General features: G+C 37.1%; 1 protein-coding gene across 1 annotated transcript in view; it reads right to left on the bottom strand.

The window, feature by feature from the left end:
• Positions 1-2,228: 2,228 nt before the first annotated feature.
• ERLIN1 (ER lipid raft associated 1) overlaps positions 2,229-23,582 on the bottom strand; it is a 39,890-nt gene continuing 18,536 nt past the window's right edge. Inside the window, exons 8-12 of the mRNA XM_004749503.3 lie at positions 17,678-17,736; positions 15,479-15,570; positions 7,793-7,882; positions 6,678-6,757; positions 2,229-4,530 (exon numbers count right to left, since the gene is read on the bottom strand). Coding sequence (XP_004749560.1) covers positions 4,309-4,530; positions 6,678-6,757; positions 7,793-7,882; positions 15,479-15,570; positions 17,678-17,736 — 543 coding nt within the window. The 3' untranslated portion in view covers positions 2,229-4,308. The remainder of the gene's footprint in view (positions 4,531-6,677; positions 6,758-7,792; positions 7,883-15,478; positions 15,571-17,677; positions 17,737-23,582) is intronic.

The raw sequence follows: 23,582 nt of genomic DNA, 5'->3' as shown, positions 1-23,582 counted from the left end.
CACTTCACAGCACTCACCAAAGCACATACCCTCCCCAATGTCCATAATCCCACCCCCTTCTCCCAAAACCCCTCCCCCCAGCAACCCTCAGTTTGTTTTGTGAGATTAAGAGTCACTTAGGGCGCCTGGGTGGCTCAGTGGGTTAAGAGTCACTTATAGTTTGTCTCCCTCCCAATCCCATCTTGTTTCATTTATTCTTCTCCTACCCACTTAAGCCCCCATGTTGCATCACCACTTCCATGACATGAACAGACATTTCTGCAAAGAAGACATCCAGATGGCCAACAGACACATGAAAAAGTGCTCCATATCACTCGGCATCACGGAAATACAAATCAAAACCACAATGAGATATCACCTCACACCGGTAATGTAGTATTTTTAATGTGATGCTAGACTGTTAGTAGACTTTTGCACTGATATTTTTAAGATTGGTAGCTATTTCTCTTTTGTGGTATTTTGGTCAGGCTTGGCACCTTTTCCTCCCCTTCTATTCTTTAGAACTGTTTAAATGTAAAACCCAACCCCTTAATCACTACAAAAAACTGACTACATCTTCAGTGAGCATGTTGATGTTTTGGTAAGTGCAAAGTGCTCTATGAATATTAACTGTTAGAAGCTCCAATATCCCAAATGTTGTGCTATGTGATGTCCTCGAGGAGAATTTGGGTTAAAGAAGGTTGACGCTTGGACTGATTACCTTAGAGCTACAATCACATTTTCTATCTCTTCTTCCTTTTAAAAATCCATCATGATAAAGATATCATGAGATCCTCATTACTGGAAATCACTGCCCCCTTTATACAGCCTCTATGAGAGTGGGACAGGGCCTTGGACGGGGTCTAGATCAGCCTCCCGCAGTTTAGGAAGACAAAAATGCACCCCAACAATCACCATGCAGAAATCATTATGCAAACTGCATAAAAATATGTTGCTGAACCCACTGAAGAGCCCTGTGAAGATGTAACCAAGTTCAGAGATGTTAGGTAACTTCCCATGGTTACAAATTAAGTCCTCACACAGATAGATACTCTACCCTAATTTCTAGGTCTTTCTTTTTTCCCCCACTATTCACTTTCCTGCATTTCACATTCATCCTTTTTTTCTTTTGTGCAACAAAACTGACACTGACCAACTGATGAGCAACAGATACCAGCCCAAGAAAGAGCAGAATCACAGTCCCTGCCCCTAGAGAGCTGAACATTTGTGAAGAAAGACATCAAACAGGTAAAGTGACGTGTGTGAAATGTTCTAAGGCAGAAATGTGAAGTGCTGACCTGAGCCAACAGTTTAGCGTGACCTGTCTGAAGAAGTGAAGACTTATCAGGAGTTAGCAAAGGAAAGTCGGAGTTACAAGGGGAAAAAATTAGCCAGGTTGATAGAACACTTTATTTAAAGGGACACAGAGAAGGTACATTCAAGGACTCAGGCTAGAGAGGTCTGTGGGGGCCAGATCACAAACAGCCTTCTATTGCACACATTTGGGACCTATCACCAAGCAACCAGAGATCACAACTTCTAATTCACAAAATTGCTCTTCCATAGCAACAGGCAGAAATCACTTAGTTCTAAATCACTTCATTTTAATACCCACCCAGACCTACTGGATAATTGGTTTGAATGAGTTAAATTTCCCTGGTCTGCAGCAGCAAACATAGAATACTATGGGGTTGGAGTCCACAGGAACCCAAGTAAAGGGCTCCTGTCGTTGAAACTCCCAAATACTAAGCCCCGCTGCCCAACATCACTGTGAAATTATTTCCCAGAAAGGAAAGGTTGAGAGGTGGGTAGACGAGGTCCAGCCCTGGCTCTTGGACTAACATTTAAATTGGTGACAGTAGTTACATCATACCACTGCCAGTTATAATTTGTACTGTTTGTCCTTCCTCTGCCTTAGTCTAACTGCCCCACTTCCTCCCTCCCTTCTTAGACAGCCTCCGAAGGGCACCATGCTCCAGCCTCCCTCTTTCCTCTTCTGCTGCTGACCACATCCCACCAAGAATCAGAACATTCCTAGTTAAATTCTGTGTCAGGAAGAGTGGAAACCCTGCTTTCAAAATTCCTATAGCTGGGAAGCAGTATTCTGAGAAGAGTGTAAGAAACACCTCTACAGTTGAGTGAAACTAGTAAATAAACTGGCTACCTAGTCAAAATGGGCAAGACAGCCTTAGGATTATGTTTGAGACAAGAGAAAATAATGGGAGACATAAGGAAAAAATACAAATCACTGATAGTAAAATAATTTTATTTGGTTTCTTTTTTTTTTTTTTTAAAAAAGGTAGCAATTCACATATAAATTTAGACTTCAAGATTACAGTGTATATTTGCCAAAAGGAACATCCCTGCAGGAGGGATAGACTTAGAGCCTGAGCGAGCACTGGGAAACACACTCCACGGAGAGTTTAAGTGGAAGTAGTTTCTTTATGACTTTGTAACACTAGTTCCCTGTTCCTCAACTCTGCCACCGGGGGCTTGTAAGAAAATCCCCATCCATCACTTTGGGGCAACAGCTTTCAGCTCATGGGAATAGGAAACATCTCTAGGAATGAAAGCACAAAGGTCAATGACCCAAATTTCCCACAACAATCATTATCTATCCGCAGCAACAATACATGACAGGTGAAGAGTTTATTCTTACAGTTCAAAGGTTCTTTAAAGGAGGGCTAGAGAACACAAGATCCATTCATAAAGAGAGTGCATATAATAAGCAAAAATAAAAAAGGATTCTCTCCATTATTACAAATGCCTCTCTAGTATAAGGCCCAGGGAAAAGACCCACTCAAATTCGGGATTCCTTCCCCATAGAAAGTGTTTGGCACAACCCGCAAGCTGTCATGAGACTGACAGGACTGACAGCGGAAAGATTTCTGGAAAGTGGTCCCATGACTTCTGTCTGGCTTAACCACAGTATACATGAAAGATGTCTTAATAAGCTGCACAAACTCAGGCCTAACTATGGGGCACACTGTTTCAGGAAAACTAATCCGAAGGGAATAAAGGCCCAGATGAGATAGGTCTCCCATAGCCACAGGCTTACTCATAACTCAGTCTGTCATCCTCTCATGGGAGATTAAATCCCCTGGCTGCCCAGGAAGTCAGTGGATTCCTGACTTCCTAGGGAGGGTGAAAGCTGGAGAACTTTGATTTCAGCATCTCAGAGGCGGGGGCAGGGGGGAAATAAACAAGACAAAGATGACCAAAGATGCTAAGTTACTCTGTTCCACACTATGTAGGCTCCAGAAGAACAATATTGAGGAGAAGCAGTGTGCTAGTAACCATGGCAGCCCTAGGACATGGCCTTCAGGCAGAGGTACTGGGGCAAATAAATGTACCCCAAATCCAGTTTTAAAAATGAAAACTTCCTGCAGTTATGATACAATACTGTGCAGTGAACAGCTGGGAATTATATGCTGCCCTTAGTTCTGGTTAAAGCCCTGCCCTGCTCTTGGCCAGCCAGAGCTAAGAGGTGACATATAAGGAGTTTTCTGTGGCTAAAAACCAGGCACCTTAGTTATGAATGGCCTGGGGCAGTAATGCAGTCATCATCCAATGGAGGGGAATGCAGGGCCCCAGAGCTTTGGTTCAAAGCAAAGGTTTCATCTCACCCAGAACGTCAAGCCAAGCTCTTTCTATCTCTGAAGCTACTAATGCAATAACTGGTGATTAGGAATCCCTGGTTGGGTGGCAAGGTACATATATCCCAGCAGGCCAACTCAACTACAGGAAAATAAAAAGGTGCAAATAGTATCAAGTAAATGGTTGCTCAAGTGGAAGATTATTTCCTGGAGAACTTCAGCGGACTAGATGCTAATCACATGGATGAACGCTGGGACTGAACCCCACAGAGAGAGCCTGGGCCCCATGTGTGATCGGTCTTCTTCACACTTACCGCATCCGGGCCATCTTCTCTGGCCTCCTATGTCTTGAATGGCTGAGCACACGTTTGCCCGGGGACCAATGTAAACATTATTCAATAGATCTCAGCTTAGAAAAACACAGCTTGTTATATACTTAATGTCTAACATTCCAGTGCAGGCAGTATCTTAGCATCAGACTTTCCCTCATTCATGAATATCAGTTCAGAAAGGAACATACACAGGATACTTGATAAAACTGTGGCTGAAAAGACATCTGGGTGCCAGACAACTGGCTCTATCCTGCAATCGGCTGATAAACCAGGGCTACCACAGGAGAGGCAGAACAGACGGAGCACAGGTTCTCTGTGAATCAGAAGTGTTGTATAACCATTGTTCCCACTTAACCCCTTGGGCCACATTCTGATATGGGAGTACATTTCCACCCCTTGCATCAACCTGTGCTCTCCTTGTTTTGGATGGGGCTCTCTCCAGAGGGTTCAAGAGCCTCCTTAGAGAGGAGAGAACTTTTTCTTCCAGTCCTAACATCTGAATATTTCGAAGCACAAGAGGAGTCCATGAAGATGCTAGGGATGTTGCTGCCAAAGTAGATCTTACTGTTAGAAGCAATGGCCTGGTACCTTTTGAGCTCCAGATACTCCGGGGTCAATTTGTGCTGTGTGGGGGCAAACAAGAGCAAAGGAATCAGGACACTTTGGTCCAACAGTCATCTCTCTCTTTCCTTACATGCATTTTCCCCACAGCTCTCCTGCATCACTACTCAACTCTGACTCATCACCCATGACCTTCTCTCAACTTTAACGTGTGGCTCTCACATTCACAGCCATATTTTAGACTTAAAGTTCCTTAAACAAGTTCCTGTCCTAATACAGGAAGAAGCTGTTCGTTTTTAATAAAAAAAAAAAAAAAGGATGGAGGAAGTGGGTTTTTGGGAACAATGATAACTACTAATATTTCTATAGTGACTTAAAGCCTATAAAATGTTTTTGTATCTACTTTCTTATTCCATCTAGCTGAGTTCAACCTGGAATCAGCCTGCAATCTCTGCAGGTTCTCTTAAGCAGTAAACAGGTCAACAGATGAGAGTGGCAGAGCTTCAAAGGGGCTGGGCTCAGAACCTTATAATCAACCATCCATGATTCTGCTTTTCTTGACCACATTCTAAAAGTGGAAAAAGACGTCAAGAAATTACCTAGTCTGGCCTCATGCCTCTACTTAGAAGCTGGTTGTTAAAACTGACTATAATGAACATGTTTGTCAATCAAACAGATCTTTCTCCCTATCACAGTTTTTAGTTCTTTAAATTTAAATCATGGTGCCATGATACATCCAACCAAAATCTCTCCGGGCTTAATCAAAACTTATTCCTAATATTCCCTGGAATATACTTTCCCCAAAGCCTCTGGGAAACTTTCCTAGTAATCCTTTCCACATCTCAAATCCCCTGCCTGTCCTATAGACCCTTCATAGACCCCCAACACCTTCCACTCCTTGGATCTACACTCTGTCTGCTGAAATACTCATCAAATCAGCACATAACCAAATTACTTTCTAATGCCTTACTACTATAGGTCATTATCTGATAGCATTTTTCAAAATGGCATAAAACTGCTGTCCTTTTCAGCATAAGGCTAATTTCAGTGACAAAGTCTCAATACTTGTGTGCCTAGCCAGGTTCTCCTGTGACAGATCTGAATTGCTAGTTTTATATACAAGTTTCTCACCTTGTCTCCATCTTGACCAAATTCCATCCTGTTTCTATAAAGTTGTGTCTCCTCCGATATGTTAAATTTACTTCTAAATTTATACCAGATTTCAAAGTATTGACAACTTCCATTCTATAAATCTACCATGTCTTATCATTTCATCTGAAACCACAGTATGTTGTTCCTTTCTAAACTGAAAGAATTTAAGACCTGTCTATACTTTCAATCTTGACTCTAATCCTTTAAACCACGCCAAACACAATGGACCTCCTTCTCAACTCTTTCAATATTCTGATCTATTTTGCAATTAAAAACTTTATAAACCTTGGTCATATTCTTCCCTTCATAGAATACCACAGGGCTTCTAGCTGCCTCTTCCTAATTCCTGCCAAGTAGGTCTACGTTCTCTAAACCTAGATTAACCCAAGTACTTTTACAAAAACTGTTCACCTGTATCACGCTCCTTTCTCAAATTATCACACATCAAGTTCCTCACAACTAGATTATTTTTAAACCCAGTAAACAAGCAGTACTCAGGGGCATTTGAAAGCATATGTTGCAGGGAGTACTACTGATGCTTAGCAGGCAAGGGTCAGGGATACAAAATAGCCCGTAATACATAAGACAGTCTTAAACAATGAAAAAGTATCCCATCTCAAAATGCCAGGAAGAAACACTACACTCAATAAGCTTAGCATTTATACAAAAAAGCTACCTTACCTGGAAAGCAACTCTAAATGGACTTTACTCTTCTCCTGTTACTCCTGTCATTCCATGAGAAGACCCTCACCTTTCCTGGTTACTGATACGACACTATGGATGGATGTTTTATGGTATTTGACCTGTGTTTACATATCTGCCTTTGTCCTAGCTCTCCACTTTTACTAGGAACTATACAAAGTTCTCTCCCCAATGAGTGTGCAATATGTCTTGATAAATGATTGGCTGTTTTTAGAGAGTGTGATGGTAACTACCCTTCCTTGACACTGGACAGATCACCTCTATCACAATACAGCCTCCCCCTCCCAAACCCCAGCCCCAGGGAAAAGCAAAATCCCAAACACTCTATTATTAGGAGTGGCAGAGAGCAAGTCACCTTATTTGAGGTGGCATATTTGTGTGCAGCATAATACTCAGCATCTGCCTTCGCCTTCTCTCGGGCCAGGAATGCAGCATCTAGCAAGCAAAATAGAGTTAGGGTGTTTAAAACAAAGAAAAGTTGTAATCCATTTCCTCAGCTGGGTTAGAGGTCAGATTTTATGTTAAGGAGGGGTTTCTTTCTCTACTGCCTAATATTTGGATCACTTTATTTTTTTAAAGATTTTATTCTTTTAAGTAATTTCTACACCCAGTATGGGGCTCAAAATTACAACCCCAAAAACAAGTCACATGCTCCACTGACTAGCCAGCCAGATACTCCTTGATCACATAAAGGCATTTATCAACAAGTTTTCAAATCCCAGTCCCCAGACACACTCTTCTCAAAGCGGAATACTCTTGTCAACGTCAAAGAACTCTCAGCTCATCAGAGTCTACTTCATTTTGTTCCTTCTTTCCATTTTTTCCTCAAAAAGCCTTATATCCTACCCAGGCTCTAGGCTTCAAGTAAAATAATGAAGTCCAGATATGAAAGCTCTGCTCTATTTATTGCACCATCTGTACCCCCTCCAAATTTGATCCAGAATTAGTTAATGCAGAATGACAGGAAGTAGTAGTATATAAGAAAAGAGGTTGAATGTCTGGTCTTCAAGACGGCTCAGAACATCAACATCTCACTATAGGATATCAAGGAGTTTGAGAGCCTCTGTGAAAACTGGGGCTTATTTTTTCCTTAATTTTTTGGTTATTTTTGTTGTTGTTGTTGCCAGGTAGAAAAGAAACTGGTAGTAGTGGGGTTTCTTATCTTACATGTTCCTTACAACTGGTTATAAGTAATTCTCATACTTTGCCTGAGAACAAAGTGGTAGCTAATAAGCCACAACTTAAGGACAGAAAATGAAAGGATGAGTTATCTATAGTCACAAACCAAACCAAGAGCTGAACACGTATTGGTAATTCTTTATAAAAATTTGTCTGGGGTATGAGGGCAGACACATCCTCCAGACCAGATTATTCTGTCTCTGGCCCTCCCACCTACCACAATTAAGAGCCCGATCTCTGAGGCAGAGAAGTAGTTTGGGACAGTCAGAGCCTCTTTTCTCCCTGATGTACCTTCAATTTCAGAAATGCGCTTTTCAGTTTCTTTTTCCATCACCTTCTGCTGAAACCGAATTTTTGCCACCTGTGCAATCTTCTCTGCTTCTGTAATTATATACAAAAGAAGACACACTCAAAAATATTTCTCTAGTTCCAGAAATACTTAGAATAAGCAGCACATTGTCATAACATTTATACAATTTTTATGGGCTGTTTCATTAAGTTTTATCCCCCCAGACTATAAACTACTCAACAGAAAAAAAGGAATTTATTTCCTATTTCACTGTTCTGTTGACAGAGCTAGTTTTGTGGGAAAGGGGAGTACAAAAGGTTTCATTCCTTCATGGTATACACAGCAACAGTCCACAAGCTAATGGGAAAAATGATACTTCATGAAAGTACTCAGAACAAAAAAGAGCAACAAAAATGCAATGCAACACAGAACAATCTTATAAAATGGCAGGAGAAAGAAAGAACAAGGAAAGTAAGTTAAACCAAGAAAGGCCTTCTGGAAGAATTCCTAAAGAAAATAATGGACATGACCTAGGAGATCATGGCAGAAGGCATAAAGACAAGAAGAATGAATGAAATCACAATGAAAAGGTGATTATGGAGGCAGCCGACAAGGGAAGACAACAAATAATTAGAATAGAAAGAAGGCTAGATAACTCCCATATTCAGCAATGGGCTAAAGAATTTTAATATACTCAGGATCAATTGATTGATGGTTAAGTCACCATCAGGGAAATGACAAAATGAAAATAATATCAGAGAAGTATAATTCTGACTTCTGCTGAACATGAAAGAGAAAGCAGGCTAATTTTTCTGACTCTGTGAAAATAAGTGTTGGGGATGAACAAGTTAGCTGCAGCAGGAAAAAACCAAACACCCTCAAGTAAACTAGAGGCCTAACCAAAGGATCCAGGACCAGGGAGGAAAGATTCTAAATACACTTTCAATTCAATCACTGCAATTCTTGAAGAATAATTCTCAATTCTCCTTTTCAGCCAGAGGGTTAGTATTTTAACACATCTTATCTCTGGCCCTTGGGGGAAGTGCATAGCAGGAAAAAAATTTCCAAGTGGCTTCCTATTTCCAGAAGATCCAGTATCCTTTAGCAACAACTCCAGCACATACTTCCCTATCTCCTCATTAGCTTAAAATCAACCTATATCACACCACCCTCCAAACAGACCACAATGTTCAACTGGACTAGAAACATACTTATAAGCCGAAACTCAAGATAAAACTTGAATTAACAGGTAAGGCATCTGGAGCCTACAGCTAGGACCCAGAGAATGGTGTCTCAACATAGAGAAACTGTTGCGGTTATCCCATCTAACACTGCTCTCTCACATGCAGAGATAAACCAGTAAAGAGCATGAGCAGACTTAACAGTTCTAGAAAAATGGTGGAGTAGGCTTAGAAAACCCTTTAGGTAACAACACTTTTAAGTCCTAGACAAAATATAACAATTTTTTTTTTAAAAAAATGCATGGTTAAGATCACAAGAAAGGAGGAGAGATCCTCAAGAAACATAAACAAAGGGAGAGCTGAGAGCCAGTAGAGTGGTGGCCTTGGTGGTGGTTATTAGACAAGTGAGGGAGAGGGACTATTGGACTATTGCTCATGCAGGGTCAGGAGATGAGGCCTTGAGATGTTAGAAATGGGGCTCCTTTATAAAATCGAGACCACTAGAGGGCTTCAACTCCAGAGAGGCTATCTATAACTATAACTCTATCCACCAGCCCAGTGATAAGTACACTTTCTCTAGACACATCACAGTGAAATCGAAACACCCAAAGGCATAGAGAAAAATGGTAAAAGTAAAAAGAAGAGGAACCCAAACAAAAAAGAAATACTACTGCCACAGTGACAAAGAAAAGTAAGTTTCATTAGGCTTAGAACTACAGGCTAGATTACCATTTAAGAAGGAAACAAAACCATTTCAGACCAAAGAAGAATGATTAAGTAACTACTCCTTAGCCTTCACTGAAAAAAACAAATAACAACAACAAACTAGCAGAAAAAAGAATGAATTGTCAAAAACAATGGAGAGGGAAAAGTTAAGTAACACCTATAAATCAAAATAGATATTTACTGTTAAGAATAGATGATAATGATAATAGTTAATGGGGGAATAAAAAGAACATAAAACCAGAATATGAGCCAACAATACGTAAAACTGGAAACAGTGGTAAGAATTAAGGCATTCTAGTTTTATTTAAGAGGACAGAAAGGATGATTAGCTTTAGACTCTGTCAAATCAGTTATGCTTATTAACATTTTACAGGTATGACCAGTTATACATTCTAGAAACAGAATACAAATCTACTAATCAAGTAAAAGGAAGAAAAGAATAAAGAAAATCCAATCAATTCAATACCTATCAGAAAAGAGAGAAAAAAGCAGCAGAGGAAAAAATATGCGTGGTAAATAGCACAAAATTAAATGATACAAAACAAATCCAAATATAGCAGTAACTACAATAAATATAAAAAGACTAAACTCACCAGTTAAAAGACAGAGTCTCACATTGGATAAGATAACAAAATCCAGCTATATGCTGTTTACAAGAGACACACCTAAAACATAATGACACAGAAAAGTTGAAAGTAAAAGGATGGGAAAAGATACATCAAGAAAATATCTAACCAAGAGAAATCTGGCATAGCTTTAATATTAGACAAAATAGATCTTAAGCCAAAAAGTGTGTCTGGAATAATGAGGGTTATTACATAATAGGACCAATTCTCCATGGAGATGTAACAATCCTGAATCTCTTAATGATATAGCCCTAAAATATATAAAGAAAAAAAATTACAAGTCAACAAATCCACAGTCATAGTGGGAGACTTTAATTTTAACACACCTCCCTCAGTAACTGACAGTTCAAGAAGGCAAAAATTAGAATACAGAAGATGTAAACAACACAATTCATAAGCCTGACCCTAATGTATAGATATAGAGAACACTGTATCCAACAAATAAAGAAAACACATTCAATGTTCTCAAGCACACACAGAACATTTACCAAAAAAGTACCATGTATTGACAGGCCACAAAGCAAATTTCAAAAAATATTTCAGAATCCAAATAACGGATCATATTTTCTGACTATCATGCAATATTAGAAATTGCATAATATTGACTATCATGCAATATTAGAAATCAATGGTAAAGTGGTAGCCTCCTGAAAACCCATCCAATAAAAAACTGAAAAAATACTTTTAATACTTCATAAATGAAAGGAGAAATCATAATGGAAATGTTTTTATAAAAACTAAAACTGAACACCAATAAACTACATTTCAAAACCTGTGAGATGTACCTAAGGCAGAACTTAGAAGAAAATTTATCATACATGTTTCCATCAGAAAAGACTGAAAACTAAAGAATTTAAGTAACTCAAGAAGTCAGAAAAGAACCAATGAGAAAAGTCCAAAAAGAAAGGAGAGAATAATAAAGTAAGCATAAATAATTTAATAAAAAAGTAAGTGATAATAGCATCAATGAAATAAAAATGCAGCTCTGTGAAAAGAAGAATGAATTGTAACAGAACTCTGGCAAATCTGATCCAGGAAAAGAGAAGGCACAAAATAATACTAGGAATGAAAAGGGGGCATTCATATTTGGTAGAGGGTTTTAAAAATCAGTAGAAAATTCTGCAAGGGGCGCCTGGGTGGCTCAGTGGGTTAAGCCGCTGCCTTCGGCTCAGGTCATGATCTCAGGGTCCTGGGATCGAGTCCCGCATCGGCCTCTCTGCTCAGCAGGGAGCCTGCTTCCCTCTCTCTCTCTGCCTGCCTCTCTATCTACCTGTGATCTCTCTCTGTCGAATAAATAAATAAAATCTTTAAAAAAAAATAAAAGAAAATTCTGCAAATTTATGCTCCCAAATCTGAAGTTTCAGATGACAATTTGCTAGAAAAATATATTGACCAAACTTAAACAAATACCTGAAACTGACCTATAGTTAGTACAGAAATTAAACTGGCAGGCTAAATGCTACAACAAAAAACAAACAAGCATACAAAAAAAAGCACAAACCCCAAGAGACCAAGATGGTTTTTACAAGTGAGTTCCACCAAACCTACAAAGAGATAACATATTTTATATAAAATGTTCCGTAACACAGAAAAAGAAGAAATGCTCTCTAACTCATTTTGAGGCTAGTGTAGCCATGAAAAAACTGACAGTAAGCTGAAATTTATGAAATACAAGTAAAAATGAAAATGAATAAAAGTAAAAAATTTAAAGATATTATCAGCAAGACATAAAGAGAAGTGTATTGGGTGACTCTCCTATATCATGATCAAGTGGGTCTGTCCCAGGAAGGCAAAATAATTCAGTAACAGAGAATATATTAATATAATTCACCACACTAACAGCTTCAAAAAGAAAAGTTATATGGTCCTCTCAACAGATACAGAAAAATTTCTCAAAGATTTAATAGCCATTCATGATAAAAACTCTCAGCAAGCAAGAAACAGGAAGAAACTTCATTAACCCAATAAAAATTATTTAGAGCAAACATCACTGGGAATATTTAAAGTTAGGAACAAGACAAGACTACTTGTCGCCATCCTTCTTTTCAACATTGCACTGTAAATCATAGCTTAAACCAGTAAGTTAAGAAGAATACAAAGATGTGGGACTACAAAGAAAAAATCAGAACTGTCCTGAAGATAATCTGACTGCTCACATGGGAAACTGAAGAGATTTTCAGCAAGACTGCTAAACAAATAAAAAAAATTAACAGCGTACCTCCACAAAAGCAAAAACCTGTTAGAAAATGTACCTTCAAAAAAGAGCCTATTTCGTACACCTGGGTAGCTCAGTCAGTTGAGCATTTCACTCTTGGTTTTGACTCAGCTTGGCTCAGGTCATGATCTCATGATCTCCTGATCTCAGGGTCCTGGGGTTGAACTCTGTTTGGAGATCTGCCTGTCCCTCTTCCTCCCTCTCTGCCCCTTGCTCTGCATTTGCATGTACACTTTCTCACTTTATCCTCCTCTGGAATAAATGAGTAAAATCTAAAAAAAAAAAACCAACAACCTATTTCTAATAGTAAAAAACTTGAAAAATAAACAAGAATAAAACTCTAAGAAAGAAAGCACCAGAAATTTAAGAAGAAAATTATAACACCTTTTTGAAAGACCTTTCTCATAAATGGAGATATGTAAACAGATTTATAAGATTCAGTATCATAAATATTGTAATCCTCTCATATTGACATGTACAGGTAATGTAATTCTAATCAAAATCTCAGCACAGCATTTTACAGAACTTGAGGTGGTTCTAAAATTTATATGGAGGAATAAAAAGCCTCTGATTGTCCCAGACAATTTTAGGAATAGTTAGGAATCATTAAAAGGAATAATTAAGGAGAAACTTGCTCTCCCAGATAGCAAGACTTAACATAAAAAGTGACAGTAAGTGAAACAAGGTAATTCTGGAGAAGGACAGAGCAAGAAATTAAAACAAAACAGACCCTAGCAACAGAACAAATTATATACAGTATCTTGTTATAAGACAGATATGGCATTAGAAATAAATAGAGGAAATAATGAACTTTTCAATTGTCTAAAATAATTAGCTTGCTACATGGAAAATATAAACTGAATTCCAATTTCAAACTAAACCCTAATATAATTTATAAAATTATACTATAAATTTATAAATTCCAGATGGATTCAATATCTAAATACAAAATGCAAAACTGTATAACTTTTAGAATAAAACTATTACTTTGGGCATGGGAAAAGCACAAATCAGAATGGAAAAGTCTGATGAATATGAGTACATGAAATTTAAATATATAAGAATGTCAAAGACATCATAAAGTTCAAAGACAGGCCACAAAGTGAGAGAAGATATTTGCAATGCATAGATCTGGGGAAGGATTAATATCCAGAAGATATAAGGAACTACAAATCAGCTCAAAAAAACTAAACAGACAATGGGCTAACAGTTTAACAGACAGCTCACATACAAAAAAAGAGAAACCTGAATGACCAATAAACAATATTCAACTTTCCTAGTAATCGGAGAAATACAAACTGAGATTATATGAAATGTTTTCCACCATCACACTGACATAAATTTTAAAAGGTTTAATGACTCTAAGAATTGAGGAGGATATGCAGAAATGGGAATTCAATAAGGCAAACAAAGGAATAAATGGGGAATTCAAACCCTGCTGAAAAGAAGGTAAAATGGTAGAATCACTTCACAGAGCAATCTGGCAAGACTGAATGTTATAAATTTGAAGATGTATGTACTCTGTGACCCAGCAATTCTACTTTGAGACATGTATTCCAGAGCAATGCTTCTCAAACTACCTATGGGAAAGCAACCTCCCCCCTTATTTGTATTTCAGTCTGTTGGGAAGCAGTATTTTATTAATTAGAATAAAAATTAATTATTAGGAAAACTATTAAAAACAAAAACACAGGCTCCAGTTTTTTATTATTAGACTCAACAGACATAAAATGTGCAATACTGTAAGAACTTCTAAGCACTCATTCTCAATTCTGAAGTCACCTCATTATGGATCAGAAACAAAAAGCTGGTGAAACAGGGCACTGACCGACACTACATGCATGTTGAGTAGCACTCCCACAGAAAACTCTGAATGTGTGCACAAAAAGATATGGCCACTGCAGCACTGTTCATAAGGAAAAACTACTAACTACCTAACTCTTCAACAGTAATGCTAGAATGAACTGAGGTTCACTCTCAGAATGAATGCACAGCAGTTAAAAATTAACTACATCTACACATATCAATATGAATAAAACTCAAACAATGTTGGTAAAATAAAGGCAAGTTGTGAAATAAAAGAGTTTGATATTTTTATGGTTTAAGACAATTCTATGAGTTGTTTATTGTTATATACTTACAGTTACAGATATTGTTATATATTTATAGTATAAAAATATGGACAGAAAGATCTGTATAAAAAATTTAAAAATAAAACCTAATTAGAGAAGGGAAGTCAAGAAATAGGACCAGGTAAGGGTACATAGGAGGTTTCAAAATGATAAATTTATTCTTAAAAAAAATATGATCTGAAAGGATGTGGCAAATATTAAGCCTTCATTTTACTAGTCTCTGTGCATTCCTGCATACTTGAAATCGTTAAAGAAATGCTTCTTAAACTTCCAGCATCCCAAAGAACAAACAACTGAGAGTCTAAGAGGGCAGTCCAATATATAGTATCCTGGAGGTAGAGAAGTTTCACTGTGATTCAAAATAAGCTGTAAGCAATCCTGCCCTTCTGTTGAATAGGACAACATCTACCCATCCACATAAAACTCAGTGCTTGTCAAGAGCAAGGATACATATTATAATCCTGAGCTTTGGCCAAAAAACTTTCCTATTCTTAAACTATAGGAACAAAACTCTACTCCACAGAGGCTAGTGTTGCCCAAAAACCCTACCCACTTTTTTTGTCCTCAAAAAAGCAATAGCAGCCAAAGACATGGTAGAGAGCCAAAGCACTTCATTAAGTACTGACACCATCTAGTTTTAAAAGCTGCAGGACATCTGAATATACAAAAAGGAGTTTCTAGAAGTCTCCACTATGTATGATGCAATCTTATTTGATCCTATCAATATCCAGTGTCAGAATGACAAAGAACAGGACAAACTCATAAAACATGGACTTAAGACATTCATTTCAGAAAGAAATCCAAGTACCTATAACAGCCTTTTTCCTCTCTGTCTCAGCTTCTTTCTCCACAACCTTTTGTTTCTGTGCAGCTATAAGAAGCTTTGTCTTTTCAGCCTCCCTGTGAATCAAAATATTATTAAAATTAGAAATGATGTGCAGTCACAGCCAATAAATCTGACTCTATAGTGGGTCAAAGAACCATTTGCAACACGAACTTTCTGATCCATTAAGGTGCTTAGAGAGGTGTTACCCCATTTTACTTATAATAAATCTGAAGCTGAAAGGTTAAATGATTTGCCCAAAGTCACCCAGATATGGGAATCAATTTATACATTTGAATTTTAGTCTGACCTCTTCCTCTAATTGTATCATGGAAAGGCCTGTGATCTGCAAGTACCCAGAGTATATAAATGCTTCCTCTGTTGTTAGGCCTCCAGCTAGCCCATACAATACTTCTGGGCCAATGTGCAAAATGCAACACCCTCTGGGCAGATGCAGTCCCTCAGGTCCATAGGCTGATAAATAGAATGGAGCTAGATTTCAGCAGCTCCTTAGGCTTACGCAGCTACCCTATTTATAATTAGGTATTAGTTATTAAGTGGTGAACTGGGGCTCAATGAAGAAGAATTTTTTAAGAATCTGAGCTTTCTAATAATGGAAATGGCTGGCCCATCATTAAGCATGTACAAGTGGTGACCCAGGTGACCACAGAGCAGAAAAAGTATAGAAAAAGATTAATATTATGTGGGCGGTTAGACCTCAAGGCGGCTTTTAAATGTGGGATTGTAATAGTCTATAAAATTAGGAAAGATCCAGATTTATCTGAAAAGTAACTCCAACAGTTCCCCCCCAAAATTTCCCCCCAAAGAGCTCTCCTTTCCCCCTGCCAAACTGGTAAACACATAAAATGGCATTCTCGATACTAGGAGTTATCTGAGGGCAGAGAACATATAGTCTTCATGTTTCCATCACTAGAAGCTATCATACTGAAAACCTAAGACATCCTGAGCCTTCAATCAAAAAAATTTTTTAGGGCGCCTAGGTGGCTAAGTGTCTGCCTTTGGCTCAGGTAGTGATCCCAGGGTCCTCAGATCGAGTCCCACCTGGGATCAAGTTGAGTCCTGCATAGAGATCTTTGCTCAGGGGGTCTGCTGTCTGCTTCTCCCTCTCTCTCTGCCCTTCCCCCTGCCCATGCTTGCTCTGTCTCGCATGCTCTCTTTCTCTGTCAAATAAATAAATTTTAAAAGATCAAAAAAAAAAAATTTTTTTTTTTTTTTTTTATACCAATGGATCGGATCCATGATCTATCCAGCCTGGCAGTCAGTGCTTTATAGCTTTAAAAGAGGGAGTTCCTTTTCTACTAATGAAAAGGGAAAATAAAATTCTACATAACAGAAGATAGAGACTTGGGAACAGTAAGGACTCAGCAGTAAATCACCTAGGAAGAAGAATTATTTCTTGAACCCTCTACACTTAAAGAGTTGTATTCCTGACTTTTGCAAAGTTACTATTCCAGCATTTCATATTTTTCCTCTTAAAATACTAGCCAAATTTCCTAAAGACTTTTGTTTCTTCTTTTCAGTACCTATCATACAAAAATAATACTGCCATTTCAACCACAGTAGGTATTTCCCTAACACGAATATTCAGAACACTAAGAAATTAATTTCATATCAAGCAAATAACTTCTTATTCCCACTCAGCCCTGGACCCAAAAAAGAGAAGACTATCAGTAGTCAATTTAGGCACAGCTTCCCAGAAGCAAATTGTAAAGATCTAGGTGTATGTTTAGAGACACAATCACATGTAATGGAAAACCAAACTTTGTAATGATAAGGTGTCTATTCTTACTATTGTAACACAGTGACACAACACGGGCACTCTCTTCAACCTTAGCAGTTAGGACTCTTTCCTAAATTCAAATTTAATTCAAGATATTCATGTCCAAATTATAACTCCTTAGGCTTTCAACAACAGTTCTAGAGCAAACTGCATCCTTAGCCACTAATGCTGCTTCTGAAATATGTTCATATATAAAGAAAAAACTAAGAATACTCTAGTGAATTAAGACACAAGAATAGATAATATTATCAGAATTAAAGTATGGGAAATAGATATACACCCCACCCCAGAGTGTAACATCTCATATAAGTTTTCTCTACACTGGTATATTAATATTAGGCAGTCCTAAATAAATGTTTTGGGATCCCAAGCATATTACTCACATTAACTCAAAATTTCTTCTTATGGCTTCTGGGATTTTGGGTTTTGTAACACGCACAGCCTAAAAAATAAAAGTGAAAAGCCACAGTATATTTGAAAAATATATCTTCAAACTGCATCTTCTACAGATGAAATGAAACTCCTCAAATGAAACTAATAAAACAATCAAGACATAGCTGCCTACTAACATGTGTGGAGATTCCACTAGAAAATCTATTCTTCATGCCATCACACCAAGAATCATAGATAACACAGCTTCCTGTTTCTTTAAAAGATGCCTGCCTATGGGGGTCAGGGGAGATATCACTCTATCCACTACAGAAACAAACTCCTTTAGGGAAAAGGTTCTCCCTTAAAAGACCTCTACAAAGCTCTTCAGCTGGATACTTTCGTTTCCTTTTCAAGTCTGCAAACCAAAGAAACAGAAGGAAGGCAAAATTACAAGATTTAAATTGTGAAGGAGGAAACAGTAAAAACAAAAATAAAACCAAACAAAGTTCAGGTCAGTATATGCAACTTAATACAGTGAACAACAAATGTATTTACTATTTCCTAAACCTGCAATCACTCAGTACCAACTATACATAAAGAGTCCAAAGTTGAAGGAAAACAAATACCAGTTAGCAGCTTATGCTCTTTCTTCCTACAATCTCACTTAGAACAAAGTCTACTTGTCTCTGTAGATACCCTTTACTAGACACTGTGTTTCCCTAACCATCCTGCACTTTGGCATTAATTAAGATTATTTACTTGGGAAGTGCAGCCTTTTGAAGGCTGAGGTTTCAACATCAGGCAACTCTCTAAGTTTCTGATTAACTAGTTAAACATACTCACCCCTGCCCCATACTGCAAACACACACAAAATACTGCTGATCTGAAGAAAGTTTTAATTTCTCTTTGAACATTGGCTAAACCTTTAAGCAACAAAGCCTTTAAGCACATAACTTTCTTTTGATTTAAATTCAATTAACATAAAGAATATTATTAGTTTCAGAGGCAGAGTTCAGCAATTCATTAGTCTGATATAATACACAGTGCTCGTGACATCACGTAATTACCCCAGCCTCCAGCCCCCTTCTCTTCAGCAACCCTCAGTTTGTTTAAGAATGGTTAAGAATCTCTTATGGTTTGTCTCCCTCTCTGGTTTCGTCTTGTTTTTCCCTCCCTGCTCATGTTCTTTCTCAAGCACATAACCTTCTTTTAAAAAGGCTTTTGAAAGAAGACTTTCAAGCAACACAGACTTTCCTACATGAAAGAAAAGAGTAAAATCTGTGAAGAATTTGAGAACTATCATAACCAAATACAAGAAGTAGTGAAATGGAATAAGCAGCTAGGGACTGTAGTGAAAAACTCATTATATGCTGAAATTGAAGCATGTGAAGACATAAGGACAACTCATGGAGATAGCTAGAAGACAAATAAAAATTTATAACCAGCATCTGTGAGATTCCAGATTTGACTATGTGACTATCAGAAATGCAGATGATTTCTAATATGTATTAATATGATTCAGAAGGAAGCACTCTCATTTTGCATTTAATTAAGAGAATAGCTATACATCCTTCTAGTCTTATTTTTTATTTATTTTTAAAAGATTTTATTTATTTGACAGAGAAAGACACAGCGAGAAAGGGAACACAAGCAGGGGGAGTGGGAGAGGGAGAAGCAGGCTCCCCACTGAACAAGGAGCCTGATGCAGGGCTGGATCCCAGGACCCTGGGATCATGACCTGAGCCAACAGCAGATGCTTAACGACTGAGCCACCCAGGGACCCCTCTAGTCTTATTTTTTTTAAAGCATAAAACATGACTGTTTTCTGAAGACATCTTGCTGTATGAGGCTAAAGAACACACTACATGCTTGCTAATCTTGGGAATCTCGGAATTCCCAAGTATGTGTAAAATAAACACCTACTGTAACAGATAATGTAAGTTACATTATAACAGATTCAAAAAATAAAATGACAAGGTGCCTGGGTGGCTAAAGGGATGCCTTCAGCTCAGGTCATGATCTCAGAGTCCTGGGACTGAGCCCCACATCAGGCTCCCTTCTCAGCAGGGAGCTTGCTTCTCCCTCTGCCTCTGCCCCCTGGTCATGCTCTTTCAAATAAATAAAATCTTCAAAATAAATAAATAAATAAATGACAACATATCCAAAAACAATGGCCAAAATACACACACACAGGAGTGGAAAATGAATGTACTTCAAAGTGACTGCTGCTTATAAACATATATTTTAAATGGAAACCCAACATATAGTCACTCTCTTTAATAACATAGGGAAAAAAACATCAAAGATGTATACTTTCACCACTCAAATTTGACACAGTAGTTGTTCAAGAAAAATGGAGTATAAATACAAAGAGCAAAATTAAAATACTGATTATTACAGAGAATGTTTATTCAACAAGTATTAACTGGGTGCCTCTGTGCCAAGCGCTGTTTGTTCTAGGCACTAAGGATACAGCAGTGAACATGGCAAGAATGCTCTCATGGAATTGAAAATTTTAAAGGGAGAAAACACAACAGATAACAAAAAGCAAATAATGAATAAGAAACTTTCAGATAGTTATGAATTAGGTGAAGAATTTAAAGAAGGTGATTTGGATACTGGGAAATGGTTGTAGAGGGGAAAAAATATCAATATTTTTTACTTTGGTATAATTATATAAATAAAAAATCTAAGGAAATTCATAAAGTTGCAAAAAGCAAGATAAATAAGCTCTAAAAGATCTATTGTATAACACTGCACCTACAGTCAATATTAATGCATTGTGCACCTAAAAATTTAAGAGGATAGATTTCATGTTAAATGTTTATACCACGTGTACAACAACAAAAAATCCAAGGAAATTAACCCAAAAAATTTATTAGAAACAGCAAACTCAGCAAACCAGTAGTTACACAATTAAAATTTACCAAGAATCATTTGCAATCCTCAATGATTGTACAAAAAAAGACTACATTTAATAGCATTAAAACTTAGTAAATCCATGAGTATTAATTTAATTTGAGATATGAATTTCTCACCTGGTCAAAAATTCTAAAGAAACAAATATGATATGATTAAGTAAAGCCATAAACTATGTTCCCAATTTTAAACTTGGAACCTGACAGAGCTTGAAAATATCAATAATGAAAACTAAGCTGGAAGAATAAGCTCGCAGAAATATGAAAGGCCACTATTTTTAGAAAGATAATACCTCTTACCAGATTTTAAAAATGAATAAAAAGTTGATTATCATGAACATATAGTAATGTGTTAAAGAAGGAAGGCGACAAAGAGACTGGAAATTCTAAAAATGCATTCCAGTTCCTAATAAACTTTTATGGCAAAACTAAAGCAAGCAAAACAATGGAGATCTTGATCTACCAGTTTAAAAAACATGAAGTGATACTTTTTTCATTTGGTAATTCTTTCTATAAAAACAACATAAAATTATAACTAAATTAAAAGATCCTCCTCATTGCTATGCAGAAAATGATGTGGATAAAGGTAAACGTCAAACAGGGACAACGTTGCAGGAGACAACTGTTGGAAATCCAGGCAAGAGATGGTAGCTTGGCTTAGGAAGATAGCAGTAAAGATAGAAGAACACAGTTTTACATGGATTTTGGTGGTAAAATCAGCAGGGTATGGGGTCTGATTAGATGTTAAGGGTGAGAGGGTTGTTAGAGATGCCTCCCATATATCTAGATTTGTCAGAGGGAAGGAGGGGTCATTTACTAACAAGAAGGAAAAAATAAGAGAGAAGATTTGATGGGAAAAGACTAAGGGCTCGAAAACTAATGAAGGAATAGGAAACAGATGAACAAAGTCCAAAAAAACTATACTATATAATGGGATTTAGCATACACTAGAAATGGCATTTCAAATAAGGGAGATGGGGACATAAATTATTCTATAATTCTTGTTACTACCAAGTTGGGGAAATGGGGAATTAGAGCCCTATCTCACAACTGACATCAAAATGGATTTCAGATGAATGAAAGATTCAAATCTAAAAAACACAACTATAAAGGGGTGCCTTGGTGGCACAGTCAGTTTAACATCCAACTCTTGGTTTTGGCTCAGGTCATGATCTCAGGGTCATGAGATCAAGCCCCAGGCTGGGCTCCACTCTCAGCATGCTCTGCTTAAGTTTCTTTCTCTCCTTCCCCCCACCATCCACCGCTGTGCCCATGTGCTCTTTCTTACTCTCTCTTTAAAATAAATAAAACAGAGAAAAAATGTTGTAATTTGAAAGTAGCTTAAAAAAAAAAAAGAAAGTAGCTTAAAACATGCCAACACTACAAAACACCACAATACTAAATACTAAATACTAAAATTTCTACAGAAGTTTAAAACTTCATTATTGCCAGGAGGAAAAAGATAGTAAGTAGTAAAGAAAAAACTAGGAGAAAATAATTCCCATCCATCTTAGAGTTGTAGTAATTAACATATTAAAAATAAGTTATATATTTATTTAAAAACAGTTTACTTAAATGAGAAAAAGATAAATTATTAAAAAATGAACAAACACAAGAAACAATTCACAAATGAAATACAAATGGCCATTAAATATCCTAGGGCATTCAACTTCAATAATTAATACAAAATACCAAATTAATTTCTCTCCAAGGATTAAGAGAGTCAGCATGCATCTGTAATTATCTGGGTACAATCATAAAATCAAATGTGTAGAAAACTATACCTCACCAACACTGCCAATGAGAGAATAAGATGTTAAATTTTTCTGAAAGGCCACATTTGTCAATATTTACCAAAAAGCCTCCAAACAGGGCATACACTTTGATTCCTCAATCCTACTTTTAAGAATGTATTTTAAGGTAATGATTTAAAAAGATGTATATACAAGCTTGTCATTGCAACATGTGTCTAACAGTGAAAACTGGAAGCCACAGATTAAATAAAAAACATTAAAAGTGATAATGTAGTGAATCTATATTTTTGACTTGAAAAGATGCTTATATATACTGTTAGTGAAAAAAGCAGCTATGGTACAATCCCACTTTAATTTAACATTATTTATACCTATAAACAAACACATGCTCCTCTAGATTAAGAAGAGCCTGGAAAGATACAACAAACTCTTATCTGCATGGTACAATTACGGGTGAATATCATCTTCTTATTCATCTTTTTCCCAATATCTAATTTTTAAAAAAACATACAGAACACACGTGTGCATAAAAATATTCAGAATATACAAAATACTACTATAAATCAGTAAAAAAAGGCAAAACAACACAACAGAAAAGTGAGGAAAGAATATGAATAGGCAGTTGACAAAGTACAAAATGGCCAAAGAATAAAACCAAACCACCAAAAAAACCCCCTTGATGCTCAACCCCATTAATAACCAAAGAAATGCAAATCAAAGAGAGATATAACATCATTCCATATGGCAAAAATCAGCATGTCTCAGGGTCAACTGCTGGTGAGGTTTATGGAGAAACCAGTACTCACATATATTGCTGAAAAAACTACAGATTTGTGCAGGGTTTTGAAAGATAATTTGTACATACAAGGAGATGTGCCAAAAAATTCCTACCCTATTGTTAACAGCAAAAAATTGGAAACAACAGAGAAATGATTATGTAATATAAGGCAAAGAATTCCAGGCAGCTGTTAAGAATGAGCTACATTTCCCAAGTAACAACATGAGCAGTATCTAAAAATCTGTGACATTCACACTTGTTATCCTTAACATAGAAAAGCAACTCCCACCACAACTGAATGGACAACCAGGTGGATTTTATAAAGTTTGCAGTGGACTTTTCAAATGATCCCTAACTTTGGCAGCTTCCCCTCAGGCACCAGTCAGAGATGATGGCACGGCATGAGTAAGGACAGGGAAAACCCTCACCATCTCCAGTCTTGTTATGAGATCACACGAAGTCACTT

Source organism: Mustela putorius, unplaced genomic scaffold (genome assembly GCF_011764305.1).
Source record: "Mustela putorius furo isolate JIRA1106 unplaced genomic scaffold, ASM1176430v1.1 tig00003909_pilon_pilon_pilon, whole genome shotgun sequence".
Taxonomy (NCBI): Eukaryota; Metazoa; Chordata; class Mammalia; order Carnivora; family Mustelidae; genus Mustela; species Mustela putorius.
This window is presented reverse-complemented; position numbering and strand designations above follow the sequence as displayed.